Source organism: Orbicella faveolata, unplaced genomic scaffold (genome assembly GCF_042242905.1).
Source record: "Orbicella faveolata isolate gen_17 unplaced genomic scaffold, um_ofav_v1 contig_2, whole genome shotgun sequence".
Taxonomy (NCBI): domain Eukaryota; kingdom Metazoa; phylum Cnidaria; class Anthozoa; order Scleractinia; family Merulinidae; genus Orbicella; species Orbicella faveolata.
Genome location: NW_028301547.1, coordinates 25,847,501 through 25,867,039, shown reverse-complemented (window position 1 = coordinate 25,867,039; position 19,539 = coordinate 25,847,501). Strand labels below are relative to the sequence as shown.

The window sequence follows — 19,539 nt, the reverse complement described above, 5'->3', positions numbered from 1 at the left end:
AGTCATTGCATTTAAAATGGGTTAATAGCCCAACAAGAATTTTGGGTATTTACTTTTCCTACATCGAAAAAGGAAACAATGAAATGAATTTCAGCCTAATAAAGATAAATAATATATAAACGGCAAGCAAAGTTAGCTATATGGAGATCACAAGATTTGGTAAAACCATGATAATCACGGTGCTTGGGGTATCATCTTTAATATATTCAGCTTCAAACATCAATGTACCAAACGATTTTTCCAGCAATGTCAAGAGAAGGCTGTTTTGTTTTCTGTGAAAAAATACAAGGGACAAAACAAAAAGAGAGGGATTTATACCAAGATTATGACAACGATGGGCTGTGTATGACAGACTTCGAAACAATGATAAAAGCGTTAAGGATATCATGGATTCTGAGACTGTTGCAAAATAGCCAATCAAATTGGAAAGTTACTCCAGATCATTTTTTAAAAACTTATGGAGGACTTTGGTTTCTTTTGACATGTAAAGGACTTTGAAAATTTGTTCCTATTTTACAAGGACATCCTGCTGCATGTCCATGAACTGAAGACACTTTATGGATGTGATGTGGGAGATACAATCTTATTTAATAATGAAGAAATTTGTATCAAAGGTAAAACTTTCTTCTGGAAGGAATGGTTTACGAAAGGCATTAAAAGAATTGAAAGCCTTTTAGATGACAAGGGGCAAGTCCTGCCCTTTCCCGTCTTTCAGCGCAAATATTTGTTGAAGAAAACCTCCTTCCTTCACTATTACCAAGTTATTTCTGCTATTCCAGGTCACCTCCTGACAAAAGCAAAATCCAAGGATTTAACATCTAAAAGTATTAGTCGTGAGGACCCGGAATGTCTTCCATCTAACTGAAAATGTAAGTATAAATTTGCTCGAGGTAAAGCTAAAAGACTGCTATTGGCTAATTATTCATCTGAAATATAATGATCAGCATGCAGGCCTAAGGCAATGGAACAAAACTATTACAGAAGACAAAAAAAACTGGGGAAAGATATTCAGATCAGTTCGAAAAGTATGCAAGGAAAACAAGTTAAGAAAATTCCACTTCAAATTCATTCACAGAGTTGTTGTCACAAAAAAGGAACTGTTCCAATTTAACATCAAACCAGATAGCAACTGTGCTTATTGCAGGGAATCAGACTCCATACTAGATCATACCTTTATTGAGTGCCAGTTCACAAAATCTTTCACTCAAGAAGTATTACTATCAATGGTTTAATGTAAATAATAGTTCCTATTCATTCTAAATGCTGAAGATGTTCTCTTTGTTATTTTCTCTGCATCAAACACACTAACAAAGAAATTGAGTTATACTCATCTCTTCTTACACTATTATATTTCTAAATGTAAGCCCCAAAATAACTCAACACCACTACAGATTATTGATTTTATCAATAAAATAGAATACAAGTATAAAATCGAAAAGATTAATTGATGTTTTATAACACAAAGTTCCTCCTCTTCGTCTCTTTACTTCTCTTCCTCTATGTAGATTTTAAAGAATAGGGGAAATACTGTAAATTAAACACTTAGAATATATGTTTAGATTTGTCAAAAATGTAATTAGTGCTAGTGTTATTGTCATTACTTATGTTACAATTAGTATCTTGATATTAATATAAGTTACTTGCATGTAAAGTATTAGCAATCATTGCAATTACTCATGCTAATGCAGTGTTTCCGCCAGACCGCACCATTGCGGGAATCCCGCGTTGGAATCAGAGATGGCCCCCAGAAAAACGAAAAAAGGGCCAATTTGGCCCTTTCTTTTTACAAGGCTGCAGGCTTAACACAGACATAGTATTTTAAAAGCCATCCCAGGGCTCGAAAATTGCAACCGTATCGGTCGCCAATGCAACTAACATTTCATCCTTGGCGACCAAAAAATTAAGGTTTAGTCCCCATAAAGGCGACTACATTTCTCTGTGTTGACGATCAACAACGGTTATTTTGTCACACATAATGTCCTTCTAGAAAATCATATTGAAAACATTTAACATTCAACATAAGAGAAGAAGCCAATCCGTCCTTTTACTTTGCTGTGCTGTTTGCTGTATTGATTCTCTCACATCGGAAAACTTCCAAATGGCTGACCGTGTTAAACAAGAAGATCTGTTAGATCTTATAACCGCGCTTTTAAAATGTAACTGTTTGCTTAGCACTACAGTCACAACGAAGTGCACATTCCAAAGCAATCCTTGATGATTCATTGATTACCGTGGACACCACATCACTGTTGGAAATCACCAGTTCACCCAACCTAGTCTCGTCTCAAATCTTTTCTTCGTCACAAAGCTCACCAAAAATCTCAACCGTCACCGAACACGTTTTTCTACTCTGAATTACAGATCATTCCTTATTGTAAATGTATTCTATGTTCACGTGATCAACTTGTCGCTCAAGCTTAGTTACATTAATCTGTTTGGTTGTTGATTACTGTCACGGTCCTTGTCACGATACGAATTTCCTTTTTTGTCACGCACCTATGAGTAGCGCCATGAATCTTTAACATCACTTCATCAACACAAACTGTATTATTGCACCATCAGTCGTAGCTGTTGTGAAATCTCCGATGACATAATTAGTTCCGGCAAATGGCATAATATAGGATCATGAGTGACCCGAAGGAAAAAAAACGAAACAAAAATCGGTTTTGAATTTATTTCCAGCGGCACACCGGAAGCTGAGAAAATTACCCTATTTCCGGCCATCATTTTTCAGCTCTTTTGGCCATATCCACCCCTCCGGAGGGTTTTGTAAAGTTGCAAGCCACCGTAATGGTGATTGCCATCGGCAAAATGTTTATTTGCTCAAAAATTGCGGCCAAATCTTTCGGAGATGGAAGTCAGGACATTTGTAAGGATACAGAAAGTAATTTGGGGCCAGTTGCTGGCTTGTAAGGCTGAGACTATCCAGAAGTAAGCTTGAACGTAACGAAGGCGGTGAACAAATTGAATAAGTTATCAGCTCTTCTCACTGTCTCGTTCTGTTTTTTGTTTCGTTCTCTTTTGGAGCCCGCCGAGGTCATTTTTTCGTCTAAATAACCTGAGAAAAGTTCGAAAAAGATGTTCCTCTTCAATTTTCAGTTCTCAGGCAATCAAATCCTGGATTTTTTTGACCGAAAGGTCGGTTCGTGTTATGTTTGTGTGTTTTGGTGGCTATGGGCGACCGTCGCTTCCTTTGTTGACTCAAGCAATGAAGGCAGGTGACAAGAAAAACTCTAATTATATTTAGTTCTGGTTTTGTTCGATTTCGTTGAAATTTTAATATGATGGAGCTGGATTGTTTAGGAATAGATTTTACTACTGCCACATGAGGTAGCTATTAACGCTAAAGTGATATATCGCTTTGAAGTCAGGGTTTTGAAGAGATTTTTTTGCAAAGCGTGAGTTCGGCGTGACTTTGTAATCTGAGATTTTTGTTGACCCTGAAGAAACAAGGTTTGGCGAGTAAACATTACAGATTGCGTAATTCAAAGTTGGCCGAATGGAGATCTGCGTCTGGTCTCCGACAAAAAAAAAAAAAACCATGGATAGAACATGAACTGCGCTCGGCCCATGGCCGCGCGGTTAAAAACGCCCTATAATGCATTGCAAACCCTTAATCATTGACTACATCATGTATGCCTAAGGATTGTTCTCTTGTAATGCACAGATCCTTCATACTGGTATCTGATTCAAAAGAAACTTTATAGAGTAGAAACACTTCAAAAAGCTCTTACTATTAAATTTTATCATAGATCCTAATAAGCTGCTTTATTTTTCTTGGTACCCTGATGCATTTTTTCCTTCTGTAGCTTTCAATTTATTGGCCCCTTTTCTAAAAAATTGGCCCCTAAAAAAGATCTTCGGGGGCCAATTTGGCTCTCAAGTAAAATTTTCTGACTGAAACACAGCTAATGTTAGCAGAATAGTTTTAATGAAAGTTGTGTTTGTAAAGTTGTTTTTTCTGTGTGTGTGGGCAAAAGCACTAAAAATGTGAAAAAAAGGCATACATGCTTCTCACAATCAAATTCTTTGTTTTTTTTCAAGGGTAACCCTTTCATTCCTCAGGGATTTTCTACAAAATGGTTTTATGCTACATGTACAAATGTCAATTTTGGGCTCTTTTCTCCAAAAATTGTGACCAAATCATGAAATGTCACAAAACATTATTTGAAGACTGAAACTAACTTTCTCTTTCACTTTGAGGCCAATAGTTTAGTTTTCCACTTGGGCATGCCCAAAAGGCAAACTTTGACTTAGTATCATTTTCTTTTGCCTTTACCCATTTTCTATTTTTTTCCCCTTTTGCAGTCTTTGTTTTTTTTAGTTTCCTTTAAAAAATTTCCACCAAAAAAAAAAGAATTTTGTTTTACTCACAGTGTCTATGGTGCAGGAGGAGATCAATTTTTTTTTCTTTTCAGGGAAACTTTTGCAGGTTTGAAAGGTCTAATTCCCCAGTTTATCAGCTGGTGATCAAAAGGTGTTGAAGTCACAAATCACAATGCCACGACCAAGCACCCTCAAGGCCATGCAGTTTTGGTCAGTTTATGAGTCACGGGTTAAAATCAGTTAGATAATAACAAAATCTCTTTTTAGAATTAAGCTTCACTGCATGTTCTACAGATTGTATTTTGATTCACCTTTCAGGCTCATTAAAACATACCACAGCTATTACAATCTATTTAAGCTTATACTCAGCACAATAATTAATGAAACATTCAGTAAACTTTCTTTCATGAACTTCAATCATTTGATTGATTTCATTTGGGTCTGGCAATAAATCATATCACAATCTAACTCATTCAAACAATTTGCCAATCAAACACATTTAATGTTCAATACTTGAATGTTTATTCAATCAATCATTAAATCATAAATCAAGCATCACAACTGTCACAGAAAATCAATTGAATGATTGAAGTTCAATGTTTTTCACACCATTAAAGCACAGTTTTTATGGTGGTTTAACTCATTTGCGTCTTGTGTGAAAACCTTTATGTAGTGTTAGAGAGGCAGTTTTGTTTACGCCATTGATGTTCTGCACTATGGAATAACACAAAAGTTGAAAATCAGATTTAAATTTATGTATGAACTGACATTCAACTTTTTCTGTGGAAGTAAGCCAATTCCGTACATTTGCTCTACTTCATTTCACATGTACATGCCAAATCCATTAACACAGCAGTTGATATGCAATTAATATCATATAACAAAACAATGTAGCCTGTCTGGACAGGAAATATCAAAAGCACGATTAATCAAGCAAGGATCATAACTTCAAAAGTGAACAAATTTAAGCTGTAAAATCATCCAGTTGTTGATTACTGTTCTATTAAGCAAAGTTAGGTCTTTAAGTTAGGTTAAGCAATTGCAAGGGGGTCTTGGGTCTTAACATTAGCCATTACTCCTGGCCTTAATATTAGGCACTCCATGCTGAATCAACCAATACCAAAAGGGACTGAACAATTGAACTAGTTCATTTTCATGAAACAGAAAAATTCACTACTACATTAAGTTGGACAGCTTCAAGTGGCATGAAAAAGTACAAAGCTCATAATTTGATAATAATTTTCTAATCTATTAACACCTGCAGAGGTTAAGAGAGGCACTGTGAGAGAAAGCTGTGTTCCTAAGAACATAACACAATGACCCCAGCTAGGGCATAATTAATCCAGCCTGCTTGATCCAGACTCCTGCACACTCAAAACTATTAAACCAGTGTACCCACATTACTTTAATTAAATATGTAGAAAATAATTACCATTAATGTAACAGAACTTCTCTGCCAAGTTTCTGCGCTGGACTAGTTCATTTAATAACCCATGACACAAAGCCTGGTAGGTCGCATCAGAACCTTTCTCTTGTCTCCAGTGTTTTAACATCTGGTATCCCTTTTCAGACAGTTGGTCATGACGTTGATCTATTTCTTCGAGTTTTGCATCAGTGACACCTAGGCGACGCCCAAGTTTTATCCAATCTTTTGCAATGTCAACACCCAGTTTTTCTAATTCATCATCTGTGGGTGTGCCGTGCTTTACTACAAAAAGAAATAATTCAGCACAAATAACTTGTTGTTGTTGTTGTTGTCACTCACAGTGCTTTAGAATGAGGGCTTCTTTTCTTAAACATTGTGTAAGAGACACCCCCCCCCCCCCCAGTAATGTTCAGAGATGTCAGAGATAATTTTCAGTAAAAACCTGTATGTATGTGGATTTTACAAAAGAAAACAAATATCTTTGTACGGCTTATTTTGCTCCTATAATGATAAATGACCATAACATATCCTCGGGTTATCGTTCTGTGAATCGAAGGTACGTTAATGCTTAGCTTAGGTTAAATTGACTTTAAGGAAAGCCATTTTGCACCTCAAAAACAACAAAAAGGCTGCTAAGCGGGAGTTAAACTCCCTTATCCTGAGGTTAACTAGCTAGCCCGACCATCCCTGCTTCAAGCTATGCAATTTTGCCTGTGGGTTGACAAACCTTAAGAAATTTAACCTCCAGACTAGCTCTATAAACCCAAGGTTAATTTAACCCTCTTGAATAACCAGGCCCTGGCTCTAATACACCTGACTTCCTTCAAGTAGTGATTCAAACATTGCACAATAATCATCCACTTGAACAACAACAGAAACAGACACATTAGGGGCACTTATACAATGAAAATAAGCCGTAGCTTACACAAGATGCAAACTTGCATAAAATGGTACATTTTAACCTACTCACGTCTTACACAAGCCACAGATTACATAATCTGCAGATTACATAAGTTGCAGTTTACATTGTATAAGAAAAGAGACCTTTTGAACTTGGGTTACATAAAATGCTAAACCACTTGTATAAATAGTGGTGTGGCTTGGTTGCGGCTTATGTAAGAGGCAAACTCACACTGCACAAGGGTAAGGTTTTCCCAATTCCATGATTGCTATGACAACCAATACAAACTCGAGGCATAAGTTGTGAATAAGCCACGAACCATTTAAAAGAACACTTTGCGTCTCATATAAGCAGTGCTCATATAAATGGTCCAGTTCGTGTCTTATGTAAGCGGTGGCTTGTGTAAGCCATGACTTATTTTCATCATATAAATGGCCAGGTTATTGCAGCAACCTTCAAATTAATAGCAAGAGTTTATTGTTCATAGCAGGTTAGTTCAGATTATATCTTCTGATCAACATAACAATTTTAATGCCAGGATATCTTGCTATTCACAGAATGATTTAGAAAATTAAATAAGAAAATTGATAAACAAACTAATTAATTAGGATAATAAGCTGTAATAAGATATCTAGAAGAATGTCTGATGCTGAGGACACGATATACAAATCTGTCTGTGTAAAATAAATACTGCGGACTGTGAACTGCAGACTGCAGACCAGGGGTAAAGTGCAGACTGCTGCAGACCAGGGGTAAAATGCAGACTGCAGACTACAGACTTTTTAAGTATTATTTCCATTATTTTTTAAGTTATTTCCATTATCACGTGCTGACCGTAAACAGAATTATTCACTCAGGCTAATTGCAGTGAAAGTCTGCAATCCGGTTAGCCTGAATATCACTCCGGTTGACCTGAATATCACTCCAGCTTAGTTAGCAGCGTGAATATAACTCAGGTTAGCCTAAATAACACTCCGGTTAGTCTGTTTAGGATTAGCTCTCAATGATGGAAATAGTAACACGATTCAGTTAAAAAGTCTACAGTCTGCAGTCTTCATTTTACCCCTGGTCTGCAGTCTACAGTCCGCAGCCTTCGTTTTACACTGACCGATATACAAATCAGGTAATTCTGCTCTTCTAACTCTATTAGCTTTTTACTTTGCTCTTCAAAAAATAGTGGCAGATAAAAATAATACAATGATACTTACATCGGCAGGGGTAATTTGCAGAACACCACGACCGCCGAATGCCGAATGCACTGTTTGCTTGCGGTTAGTTTCACTTATATTTGCTTGCGGTTAGCTTTTATTTGTTGGACAGGGCCATATGCAATATAGTGCTGTTCTTGACAAACAAAAGCCAACCGCAAGCAAACATGAGTGAAACTAAAAAACCGCCAGCAAACAGTGCATTTGGCGTTCGACGTTCGGCGTTCAGCGGTCGGCGTTCGGCAAAAACTTACTTGTCTTCCTTGAGGAGCAGTCGGAAGAAGTTCCTGCCATCGTATAGCTCCGTCAAACTTTTTCCATGGGAGACCCAAGGCTGCGTCCTGTAAAATGTTATGGAGAATAGGAACTGAAATTGATTAGATATCAATCAAGTAAGGATCCGGACGCACTGGACTGACAAAATTTGTTTGGCCCTTCCAAAAATCTCGACAAAATTTGTCTCTGCCAAATTTTTAATTTGTCAAGCGTGGGCGCACTGAATCACAGCAAAATATTTGTAAACCACAAGAGTCAATCACATGGAAATTAACACCATCGCTTGCGCGCTTTCAATTTGATTACATGTAGTCGTGAAACTTGCACTTGTACTTGTACTCGGCTGACTCGGGTGGACATACGGATGTACAAATTGAGCAGAGCTTGGTCCTGGAGATGCAGCTGGAACGTTAACGTAGACTTGGGAACCGTAATAGTTGTACTGTGCGAACGGATCGTCATGGAGCATACCGAAGTACGAATCTTCCATGTTTATTGTTGATTGCCGCGCAAATATAAATTTAATTTTGGCGGGCTTCGGACTGAAATACTCCGACTAAAAGTAGAGATCAAATTTTCTTGATTGACATTTTCCTTCAAATCATGGCGTGTAAATTGACAAATCTGTCAGATTTCACGCCTGACAAAAATTTGTCCTGCTCCGAGGCAGGACGACGGTGTCTTTGAGGTTTGGTAAGCCTTGACAAAATTTGGTAGGTCTAAAAATCACCGGACGCACTTGTCTCAGGGAATTGATGACAGATTTTTTCGCAAAATAAACAAAAATTTGCCCAGTGCGTCCGGGCCCTAATTCTCTGAATTAAGTTTCAGTGTCATTTTTTCCTTATCCTGGGGTGTTTAGGCGTGATTTGAAAGAATTTACAGAGTTAAGATGTAAGCTTATTTACACACATAAATTTCTACTCACTGAACTCACAATGTAAGGCCTACCGATTCTCTTGCTGCAAACTAATTAGGCATACTTTCCGATTTTTACCGCGAGAAGCTGACTTCAGAAAGTTTCGAAAGATTCCTTCAGAGACGAAGGCCGGAAGTAAGCCTCATATCGCAGTGGCTTGTGGGACCGTTAGATCCTCACACCCTTTGAAACGTGTCACCGGATTGGCTGAGAAACTGTACAAACAATAGTAACAATATGGATCCAATGAAATTAGAGGTTATAGAGACAACTGTGATATTGTTTATTATAAAAATCTGATAGGTTGTACATGAACGATTGACAAATTGACGTCAGGTTTTTCTTGCGTATTTCCTGTTATTGATCATCAATTTCGTCATAACATTGTCAAAACACGAGGCGTTTGCCGAGTGGATCCGCAGACTACTTTGACCTCATATCTTCAAAATAATTTATTTATATATAAAACTAGACGCTTTGCTGCGTGTACCCAGGCAGTCGTTATACTGAGGAGCACTAGCTGTATTGCAGTTGAGCTAAATGTTCTGCATTTGAAGTCGTACGAAGTTCAATCGAATCGATGTGCTCAAGCCATTCTGCTTTTGATTGCATTTCTTGGAATCGATTAATGATGGTAATAGGACTGAGTGGAGTCCAATTCGGTCTGTAATCATACGAGTGATTAACAAAATCGGACGACCGCGAAGCGGGAGTCCGATTTGTTAATCACGAGTATGATTACAGACTGAATTGGACGACACGATGTCCTGTTACCAATTAATCAAAACTATGAAAAATGCGAGAAACGAACGAACCATCGATTGATCGCTGAACGTTAAACGTCGTTATGAATGCTGAAAAACACAGCAGTTTACTTACAAAGTGCACCTCAACAGCGCGCGCAAAATGACGCGTACTGTCCAATTACAAGCATGACGCGCACACTGTCCAATTAGTGCTCAAATCGGGCAGCTGATAGCCAATCACGTTCGAGAATTTTGTTATAGTTTTGATTAATAATTTATTACTCGTTTACAGGCCTTTAGGGCATGAAATGAGTCAAGGTCATTATATCAGCGTATAAACGTTTCAGTCTATTTTCCTTAGCCTTTGTCGTCGTCGTCGTCGTTGTTGTTGTTGTTGTTGTTATTATTTGCGTTTCTCGAGCAAGCGAGACATTTTAAATTTCAGAGTTATGGCGGTGCTTGATATAGGGCTACGAATGCGTTTGTCGAAAAACATATACTTATCTCGTGATTTTTAGCCCATTCAGAAGTTAAAGTACTAGGAAAAGTGCTTATGTAAATGCTTGTTTGTTCAGTACAGATAATCAGTCGCCTAGATAGCCAAAGTAAGTACCAGATGTTTATAAACAATTACTGGGTTCGGTTTTTCTGATATTCAGCATAATCAAGGTCGAGGTAGGGGTTATCAGCCGAAGCAGAAGGCTGCGTGAGGCTGATATTCCTTACCGAGATGATGATGTATTACAGCTATACAAAGATGGATATTTGCCCTAAGACTCTCTATTACTCGACGATTTTCGATTCAGTGTTGACCGAGTAGAATGCCATTTCTTTCTCAATCTAGTTACTGCTGTGGGCTTAGTGAACATTGCGGATTATTATCGTTGCTAAAACGCGATATTTTGTCTTCAGTGGGACGCCAAAATGCACTGCGCTTTTGCCGTACTTCTAATTCTGACATTTGTTTCGAAAGCGTCCACATGTGATGGTGTTCGACTGACAAACTACATTCCTACATTGCAAGAATACCTTGCTGGACGTGGCTCATAAGTGCCATACAAAAATTGTGATTTTTTGATCGTTTTAGCGTAATACGGTGACACATAAGTGCCATGCAAAAATTGTGATTTTATTATCGTTTTAGCGACTTTTTTAGCGGCTTTTTTAACCACTTTTTTAGCGACTTTTTTGGCGACCGTTGCCGCAATGCAGGCTCAAGTTACTTCTCGATAGAAGATGTTTACCAGAACACAGAAATTAAATAGTGTTATAAATGATCATGTTTTAGGGATGATCAAACATGTTTGGCAATAACTGAGTACAGACCCTTCATACACAAATTGTCGACAAACTTATAAATAAATAAATGAATAAATAAATAAATAAATAAATAAATAATTAATTATATTCAATAATTAAAGGCGAGTACATTGTGGGAGGGGTGGAGGGCTCATTGTTAGTGCGCTTTACTCCGGAGCGAGTGGTCCCCGGGTTCAAGCCCCGGCCGGGGACATTGTGTTGTGTTCATGGGCAAGACACTTTACTCTCACAGTACCTCTCTCCCCCCAGATGTATAACTGGGTACCAGCGAATTTAATGCTATGGAGTAACTCTGTGATGGACTAGCATCCCATCCAGGGGGGAATAGAAATACTCCTACTTGCTTCATGCTACAGAAACCGGGATAAACTCCGGCCTGATGGGCCACTTGGCTCGTATGTACACTTTATCTACCTTACATTGGGGTCAAAAACTGTTGTCAAACAGCATAACAAAACCATTTCATATTGCTTTTTTTGTTGTAGGACCACACAAGGGGGTACCCGAGACAGTCAGATAAACCGTGTAAGCTCTCAGGGTGTTATTTTTTTCATTAATCTAAATGTACCCCCACAGATGATTATGATGGCACTTTTAAGTCCTGTTTTATTCCGTGGCTTCTGTGCTGAACATACACCCAGTTTTTATATGCCATAAATTGTAACCCTATGGCAAAACTCTTCCGTGTAACAGATATAAAAACACCAAGGCAATATTAAACGGAGACATAATTGTAAAAGAACTTCAAAGGTGGGCTGACAGGGCTGGCATTAGATTTTGTCTTCTTGTTGTGGTTGAGGGCAATACAATGATACTCATATCAGTGGATTGTTCTCGCCTTGTGCAACCTCGATTTTTAAGAATTCTCCTTAGCTGCCTGAGACTAAGCCGAATTCCATGGACATTAAGAAGGAAACTAAGAATTTCTGAGGCGGTGAATCCAAGTGTAAAGTAATTCTCGATTGCATCATTACGGCTAACCGCTCGATTTACAGGCAAGTACTCGGTCATGACAGCTTCCACGAAAAAACATTGAATAAAAATGACGCTGAATATAACGAAAATCTTCATGATCGGCTCTTCCTGTTCCAACCACGTGCACGAATTTCAACTTAACAGACAGTCACAATGTGCAACTTGAGCCCACTAAAAAAAAGTCCTTAAAAAAGTCGCTAAAAAGTCGCTAAAAAAAGTCACTTCCTACACTAATTACACTAGTCTTATTAGACATCAACATAAATTTTGTTACTGGGGTAGCCAGGCTTTTGTCAAAAGGGACTCAAAGGGGGCCCAAGGCTAAAAAGGGAGCGGCCCAAGCTTTTGATGGACATGATTGTCCCATATATTTGCTATATATTACTTTTCAGAGAAGTGGGCCAGGCCCTTTGGCCCCCCCCCCACCCCCCCCCCCGTGGCTAAGCCCCTGATTATGCACATTTGTTATAATGTCAACCTATCAGTGCAAGAATATCTATCACGTCATAGAAATCTCGAGCTCATAATCTAATTTTTAATTAGTAGAATTCTACTAGTATACTAATGCAAATGCTGTCATCTGATTGGCTGAGCTACTCGTATACTATCAGCCCTTAGTGTGCAGTGGCTGTAGGTCCACTAGGAAATGGCGACGTTTTTGTCGTATTCCCAAAGAGGAGGAGGAGACTTTTGATGCAAATGAATAATTAAATTCCTGAGAAGTCTAAACGAAGGACAATCATGTTTTCTTGACTTTTAAAAAAGTTGAAATAATCGAAAAAACTTGCGCGCGCGCGCACACACAACTTCAATTTTAAATGGCAAGTCAATCCGAGCGATCTTTTTCAGGCGCAAAGTTCAATAAATACGTCAAGAAATAATTGGAAACTGTTATTTGAAATGAATTGTAGTAAGAATTCTACTAAAACAATTAGATTATTCGCTCTCCATTTCTATGAGGTGATAGTTGATTCGGCCTTCGGCCTCATCAACTATCACTTCATAGAAATCTCGAGCTCATAATCTAATTGTTAATTAGTATAATTTTCAGAGGTGAATATAGGAATTAGACATTCTGATTGGTCGAAAAGTTCATCATATGACGCTATATTGACCCCGCTAGAGCTTGGTTAGTAAGCTCGCCATCTTTGCCATCTCGGCAAGTAAACGTGCCGGACAGTTGCTAAATGAAGTTTTCATTTATTTGAAAGACATCACTCCAAGTCCAGGATAGTTTAAAGGATGGAGAATTCAAATTGACTGCTGTCGCCCTCAGACCATTCAGCATTTCACTCACAACTTTATTACCACAACTGGTTTTAATTTAATTGTAAATAAAATTCCTAAGTACGACAAATATGTACGCTGATACGATGATACGCTGAAAGCAAACGAAAGAATTATTTCACACCAAAATGATTTTAGTCCTTCTAGCTTCCTCAGTTGTCAAAATCGTTGGCAAACATTTCCTCCCCCTACTTCAGTATTTACACGAGCAAGTTGAGACAAAACAAAGTGTTTTACTCAACAGTGAGGGGGACGGGAGAGATGCAAACCTGAATGCATGTATTCTAACGTGAATTAGTGTCTCAACTACTTGTGACGCAGATTGTGCTTCAGGCGCGAACGACATGGCAAGCGCGGGCGCGAAGCTGGGTTAATAAACAAAGTCCTGTAAACACGCCTCTGTTATCTCAGACACCGATTGCTCGCTAGAGACTGGCTGCATGAGATTAACAAGGGTTACAATCTTCCAGATGACGGCATAGTCCGTTTCAGACTGGGCTGAGCTCACGGCGTTATCTTCTCTCCAATGGATCCAGCTTTGGAGAAGGTCTCCGAGGGCCCAAAGGCTTTGAGGGTGAGTTCGGCTTGGACCCATTATGCTGTGGAGAAGTAAGAACGTTCCATAAGAGTTCTGTTTAAATAACAGGTACATTTATAGCAATTGTGAGTGAGACGTTTAGACCCGAGTGGCAGGAGCATGCAACATGTCACGCAAAGTAATGTCCTCTCGTTTGGCGTAAGTGTCATTCTATCAAGATCCTAAATTTTTTAAATTTCTTTCACCTGAAATTTCTGGCTCTTCATCACTGGCAACTTTTAGGAAAAAACTTAAAATTTATATTATCGGTAACTATTAACTCTGTCATTAAATAAGGCTTGTCATTAATTACTTTATCTAAATTAGTCATCTGGTGTTTCTTGAGAGGGAACTTACGCTTACAAGCCCTGTAGTTTTTATTAGGTTTCCTAGCCATTTTTTTTTTCTATTTTTTAATATGTAAATTGTAGTTTTGTATCTTCATTGTAATCTTGTATATTTATTTTTGTAATTTGTTAATCATTGTACTGTAATTCTATTTTTGTTTGTGTTGCAAATCAAAAAAATAAAATAAATTTTAAAAAATAATCTAAATACTAAGAAAATTTCACGAAAAACCGAAACGCGTTCGCTTGCAGACATTATTAAAGATAAAACAACAGATTTACGCAGAAACTCTTCGTGTTGTTGAGGCCCAGGTAATGATCTCTTCAAAACCTTCCTTGGCTCTCTAACAGTTACTAGGTGCTCACTTTGAAACTGCATGGGTTATTTTGTGAGTTGAGGCAGTGCCAGGAGCACATGACATAGGTTCCTTCAGTGCACACTACATCACATAAAATGCTATAAAATTCCGATAAATGACTTAGGTTAACAACTGCCCTAAAGGTTTTTTCCATAGGAAAATTGCATTACTAGAGGTTTGTGGGTCTCATCTTCAGATGGGAGGAGGAGAAGCGGATCTCCTAACGGAAATTTACATCAGTCTAGGGGGACTTAGCCTGCGTAGCTTGGCGGTTTAAGCAATTTTTTAAGCTATTTGAGCGCGAGCGCACAAAGCATCGAAGCCGTGAGGAAGTTTCTCAGTTGTCTCTCTCCCAGGCTCCTCGCGTCTTCGTCGCTTCTTAGCGCGCTCAAATTGCTAGCCTGTGTTGCAGCCGCCTCTCCCCGGAAATAAAATCGGAAAAATCTCTCCGATTTTTTTTCCGGGGAGAGGCGGCTGTGACACAGGATATCAAATTGCTTAAAAACCGCCAGGCTACGCAAGCTAAGGAGGACTAGGATTCAATACAAACCCAGTCCAGAATGTCTATAGAGGTGGACGAACTCTTGTATCCCGTTTTCTGAGCCACAACACTTTCATTTAATTTCGTCTGAAACAGAAAACACAATCATCTTATCTGCTGTGTATTCCTTTTAACTTCAATCTTAAAGAATGAACTCTATTCAGAGTTTGTGTTGCTATTACATGATCAACAGAAAATAAGCTAATGAAGTGACCAAGAAGGCCAAAAAATTGGGCAGCAAGGAAACGTTCTGCAGAAATTCTTTAAAGACAATGAATTTGTCATAACATTGTGAAAGAAGTCTGTGGATCCAGTCGGCCGTCGCCTCGTGGATCCGCAAACTATTTTGACAATGTTATGACGAAATTCATGATAGTAGCAGGACAGACGCATGAAAAAACTGACGTCAATTTGTTAATTTTCTGTAAAGAAAAACAGGACAAAAATTACCTGTAATTCGGCTTTATCTTTCGCCCATTTTCTCACGTTATCTGCCAACTAAACAAAGAATTATTCTCAAGACGTTTTACCTCTAAAGCGAGCCCGAGGTCGATAATGTAACATAAAGGCAGAGTTCTTTCAAATTCGACGGGACGAGTTAAAATAGGCTCGATTGAGAAACGAAGACTTGACAGGAGAGAGCGGAGGAAATCGAGCCTAGGGTTTAAATCGAGGATCCATATCATAAGCTAGTGACATGTTCTAATGTTGCATTCTCACTCTAGAGAAGGGGAAACATTTCAAGTCAAGCGAGTGGGAAGCTGGTCTCCTTCGCAGCCATTATTTGCGTTATTTGCGTCGTAACGCGATGAGAAGTGTCGCGTGACTCAATTTATTGCGTTCGACGAAGTGGAACGCAAACCTAATTTTGACCTGTGGCTTTTCAGAGTTGGTCTCCCTGTGCACGGTTCTAGGCTGAAAAAAACCACATTCCTATAAGGTCACCAAAATGGCCACCCCGCTTGATTTTTGCAGGGGCATGTCACGGCCAGTAAACTGGTACCGTTTAATGCTAAGACATGTGATAAGACATGTGGCGAACATGTGAGTATGTGAGCAGGCCATGTGAGCTCGTCTTTCCGATGGATCTTTTTTTGACTTCTTTCCATTCAGTCGCCGTACGCCTCGCTATTATATGCTTTCAGCGTTAGATTTTGGCGAATTTAAACGCTTCGATAGCAGTATTTATCGCAATCTGAGGGAATTGTCCTTGTTTATTAACACGACTTGGCTTTGGGATGATAACCGAGGGAACAGCAACAGTTTGATTGCATTTGTTGATTAGTTCCAGTCGCGACAGGTAGCTCAGTCTTTCTCCCGTCGAAATTTCATTGTTTGGAATCGGTGGAAAAGTACTCTGAAGGCAAGATCCATAAGACTACTTTATTCATCAGGGGAAATACTCGAATTAGTCGCGAAACGAGCACGCGACTGGAAATGCTAGCTTAGAATAATGTACGTAATTTAAATATTCTATGAAACTTGAGAGACTACAGAAACTGGCAGCGTCACGCAACGTATCAACAAATCGTGACCTTTTCACTAGCATGGACTTTGACACTATGCATATCTGACTGTAAAACCTCGGTTGCTGCTGAAAAATGTTGATTTTAGCAATAGACAAAGGTTGAAAGTCAGCTAGTCAAATCATTTATTTACGATATATAATTATATATTCAAGTGAGAGCGTCGAACGCACTCTCATAATCTCTGATTACTACTAGTATTATTTGTGTCGTAACGCGGCGAGAAGTGTTGCGTGACGCAATTGTTGTTTTTGTCGTGACGCGATGAGAAACGTTGAGTGACGATCTAAATCACCTTAGGCGTTGCGAAGGAGACTAGTGGGGAGCGCTAAAATGCAGCGCACAAATTTGACCAATCACAACACGTGTACAATCTGAGAGAAAAAATAAGTATGGGTTGTCGCATGGATGCGACTACAGATTTACACTACGAGTGAAGTTTTAAAATTCTACAACTAGTTGAAACCACTCCATAGCAATATGCTGCATCTGTTTAACAATAACTACACTCTTTCGTGTACCTGTTTTTCAAGTGCAAGAATTCGTCCTTCTGCTTTCTCCAGTTTTTCAAAAAGCTCTAGGCGTTCCACATCAGAAATTGGTCCATTCTGTTGAGATAGATGGACAAGTTTTAGAGGTGCGATTTCATACCAAAATAGGCGATGTGCAGTGACCCACTCACTTGCAAAGCAAAGTTTATTTCAACAGGAAGTAAGGATTGTAGGATAGGCTAGATAAACCGACTAGGCAAAAGTTGGGGGACTAAGAGTTGCTGATGACCAAGTTATTGGTAAGTAAATATTTCGTAAATTTGAGAACTTAAGCGTCCGCTATGATGGCCTACGGAGACTGCACACTAACATGGCGGACACAGCAAAGTTCTCTAATCTGCATTGAGATATTCGCCGTCAAATAAGATGGTACCTCTCTGTTTGACGAAACGTCAGTCACCAACAACAGTTCTTTTCTGAACTACCCTCACTTGGACGATCACGCTATACGAACTACAAATAACGACGTCATGAACAATTCCCCCAGTCCTCAGAATGCTTCTTAAACAGATTTTCTTAAACCATCTGCATCTCTTTTGTCTTCTTTCTTTAGATCGTGCAACAAGTATGACCATACCCCTTGAATGAAGAGTAATTTTGGCCAGTGATACAGGCAACAAAGTCTCGCTTTTGCCTCGATAAAATTCCAGTCTTTTCCAGACACAATCTCGTTTCCTATACTTTCCCCGGATCTGTAAACAAGCCATGACGGACCATAGTCACTTACTTCACTTAGTAAATGATTTGCGCCCACAAGAGTCTCTCAAGGCTACACTCACCGAAATTAACACAAATCACACTAAACAAATTATTTATCTAGTGTTTACTCCACGAACATGTGTTTACTTAAAAAACTATTCAACCGATGTTTGTTGCAAATGAACCTATGTTAATTTTACTAGTGGCATTTGTTGTAAACGGAGCTGACACTGACGAACTTTTACTTACACTCGTTACATGTTGACCAGGGGATCTGCAAGAAAACCAAAATTAGACATTGAACTGTTAGCCACTTAATCCTAAAGAACAAGTAAGGTCAAGAAAAGTAACCGATTTGTTGTGGAAAATTTCTTTCATTGTCCAAAACGTATACTTGATTCATTTATTCACATAAGAAAACCACAAGAAATATTCAGTGCAAGACTCAGGGACCGCGCGTACCTTGGTTTCTTCTGTTTCGCTTCAGACTTTCTCAGCTGCTCCTGATGAGGTAATAAACATGAACGAATTTCTTAATAAGGAACAGCCTCCGGACAATGAAAACTTCACTATCAAGGTAGTAGAGCTGTCTTCAACAAATCTAGTTGGGAACGAAATGTGATAAATTTTTAAAAATTGAGTGACGTATAAAGGAAATCAGCTACAGCAGCCTAATAAGTTGAGCTTCAAAACAATTGTTGTTAGAAGTTACAATTTTCGCACTTCAAGCTGAATTACGGGCTTCAAATAAGAGTTCTTGATCTACGTCTTCACCTTTGAAGGAAGATTTTAAAACATATATCTGCATTTTGTCTGTGTTAGTGAGTTGGTTGGAAATTCTGAATGCATACCTAAAACCCCAAAGAATTGTAATCAGATGTAAGACCATTATTATCATCGATTACCTTTAATTGCATTATTTCTGCTTGCAGCTTCATGTTCTCTTCACTAAGAGTCCTGTATGTTTCACTACCCTCTACAGAGACTAACAAAAGAAAAAAAAGGAGATTTCTTAGAGTGTGCAATGATCACAGCATGTCCTTCACAAATCGACGTCAGTTTCGTATGCACTTATCCAAGAGTTAAGGATAAATGAACTAAATGAGAAACAAGATAGGCCACCGCTTTAAAGCAAAGGAATAGTTTTAAAGATGTGAGGATGCCGTATTTGGTAAGTGCTTTCCGCATTCAGAAGTCAGACATAAAGCTTGTTCAGGATCCTTGATTTGTGTTCTTGGCCAAGAAAGTAGTATAAATTGATCTCAACAAATTGTTGAAGCAACCGGCTGACCAATCCTGCCAAAAGAAACCTGCGATCGACTGCCATCCTTCTCAAGTGGAGAAGTAACCCTCCAACCCAGGTGTAAGGGCCGGCAAGAGTGAGCCAAGGACGAACCACTATAACCTAGAACGACCTCAGTGTAACCGAAAACAGTGCAAGTGAACACGCTTCGTACATCAGTTGAACAATCTCGGTTATCGCGCCTCGCATGGAGTGGTAACCTCGCCTAGACTTGATACAAGCCCTACACAAGTGGGTCTCTTGTTCCGTTTC

General features: G+C 38.8%; 2 protein-coding genes across 4 annotated transcripts in view; both read right to left on the bottom strand.

Annotated features, from left to right (window-relative positions):
* LOC110060229 (uncharacterized) overlaps positions 1–9,312 on the bottom strand; it is a 79,735-nt gene extending 70,423 nt beyond the window's left edge. For 2 of the 3 annotated variants that reach the window (XM_089290528.1, XM_089290530.1), the window contains exons 1-3: positions 9,075–9,312; positions 8,116–8,202; positions 5,759–6,034 (exon numbers count right to left, since the gene is read on the bottom strand). In XM_089290528.1, coding sequence (XP_089146654.1) covers positions 5,759–6,034; positions 8,116–8,155 — 316 coding nt within the window. In that variant the 5' untranslated portion in view covers positions 8,156–8,202; positions 9,075–9,312. Of the gene's footprint in view, positions 1–5,758; positions 6,035–8,115; positions 8,203–9,065 lie in introns of all 3 variants that reach the window. The other variant, XM_089290529.1, reaches the window with a different exon arrangement.
* A 4,065-nt stretch (positions 9,313–13,377) lies between these two features.
* The window catches only part of LOC110049823 (coiled-coil domain-containing protein 33-like), a 33,235-nt gene continuing 27,073 nt past the window's right edge, over positions 13,378–19,539 (bottom strand). Inside the window, exons 23-29 of the mRNA XM_089290531.1 lie at positions 18,890–18,969; positions 18,447–18,487; positions 18,234–18,258; positions 17,256–17,342; positions 15,659–15,706; positions 15,218–15,295; positions 13,378–13,983 (exon numbers count right to left, since the gene is read on the bottom strand). Coding sequence (XP_089146657.1) covers positions 13,897–13,983; positions 15,218–15,295; positions 15,659–15,706; positions 17,256–17,342; positions 18,234–18,258; positions 18,447–18,487; positions 18,890–18,969 — 446 coding nt within the window. The 3' untranslated portion in view covers positions 13,378–13,896. The remainder of the gene's footprint in view (positions 13,984–15,217; positions 15,296–15,658; positions 15,707–17,255; positions 17,343–18,233; positions 18,259–18,446; positions 18,488–18,889; positions 18,970–19,539) is intronic.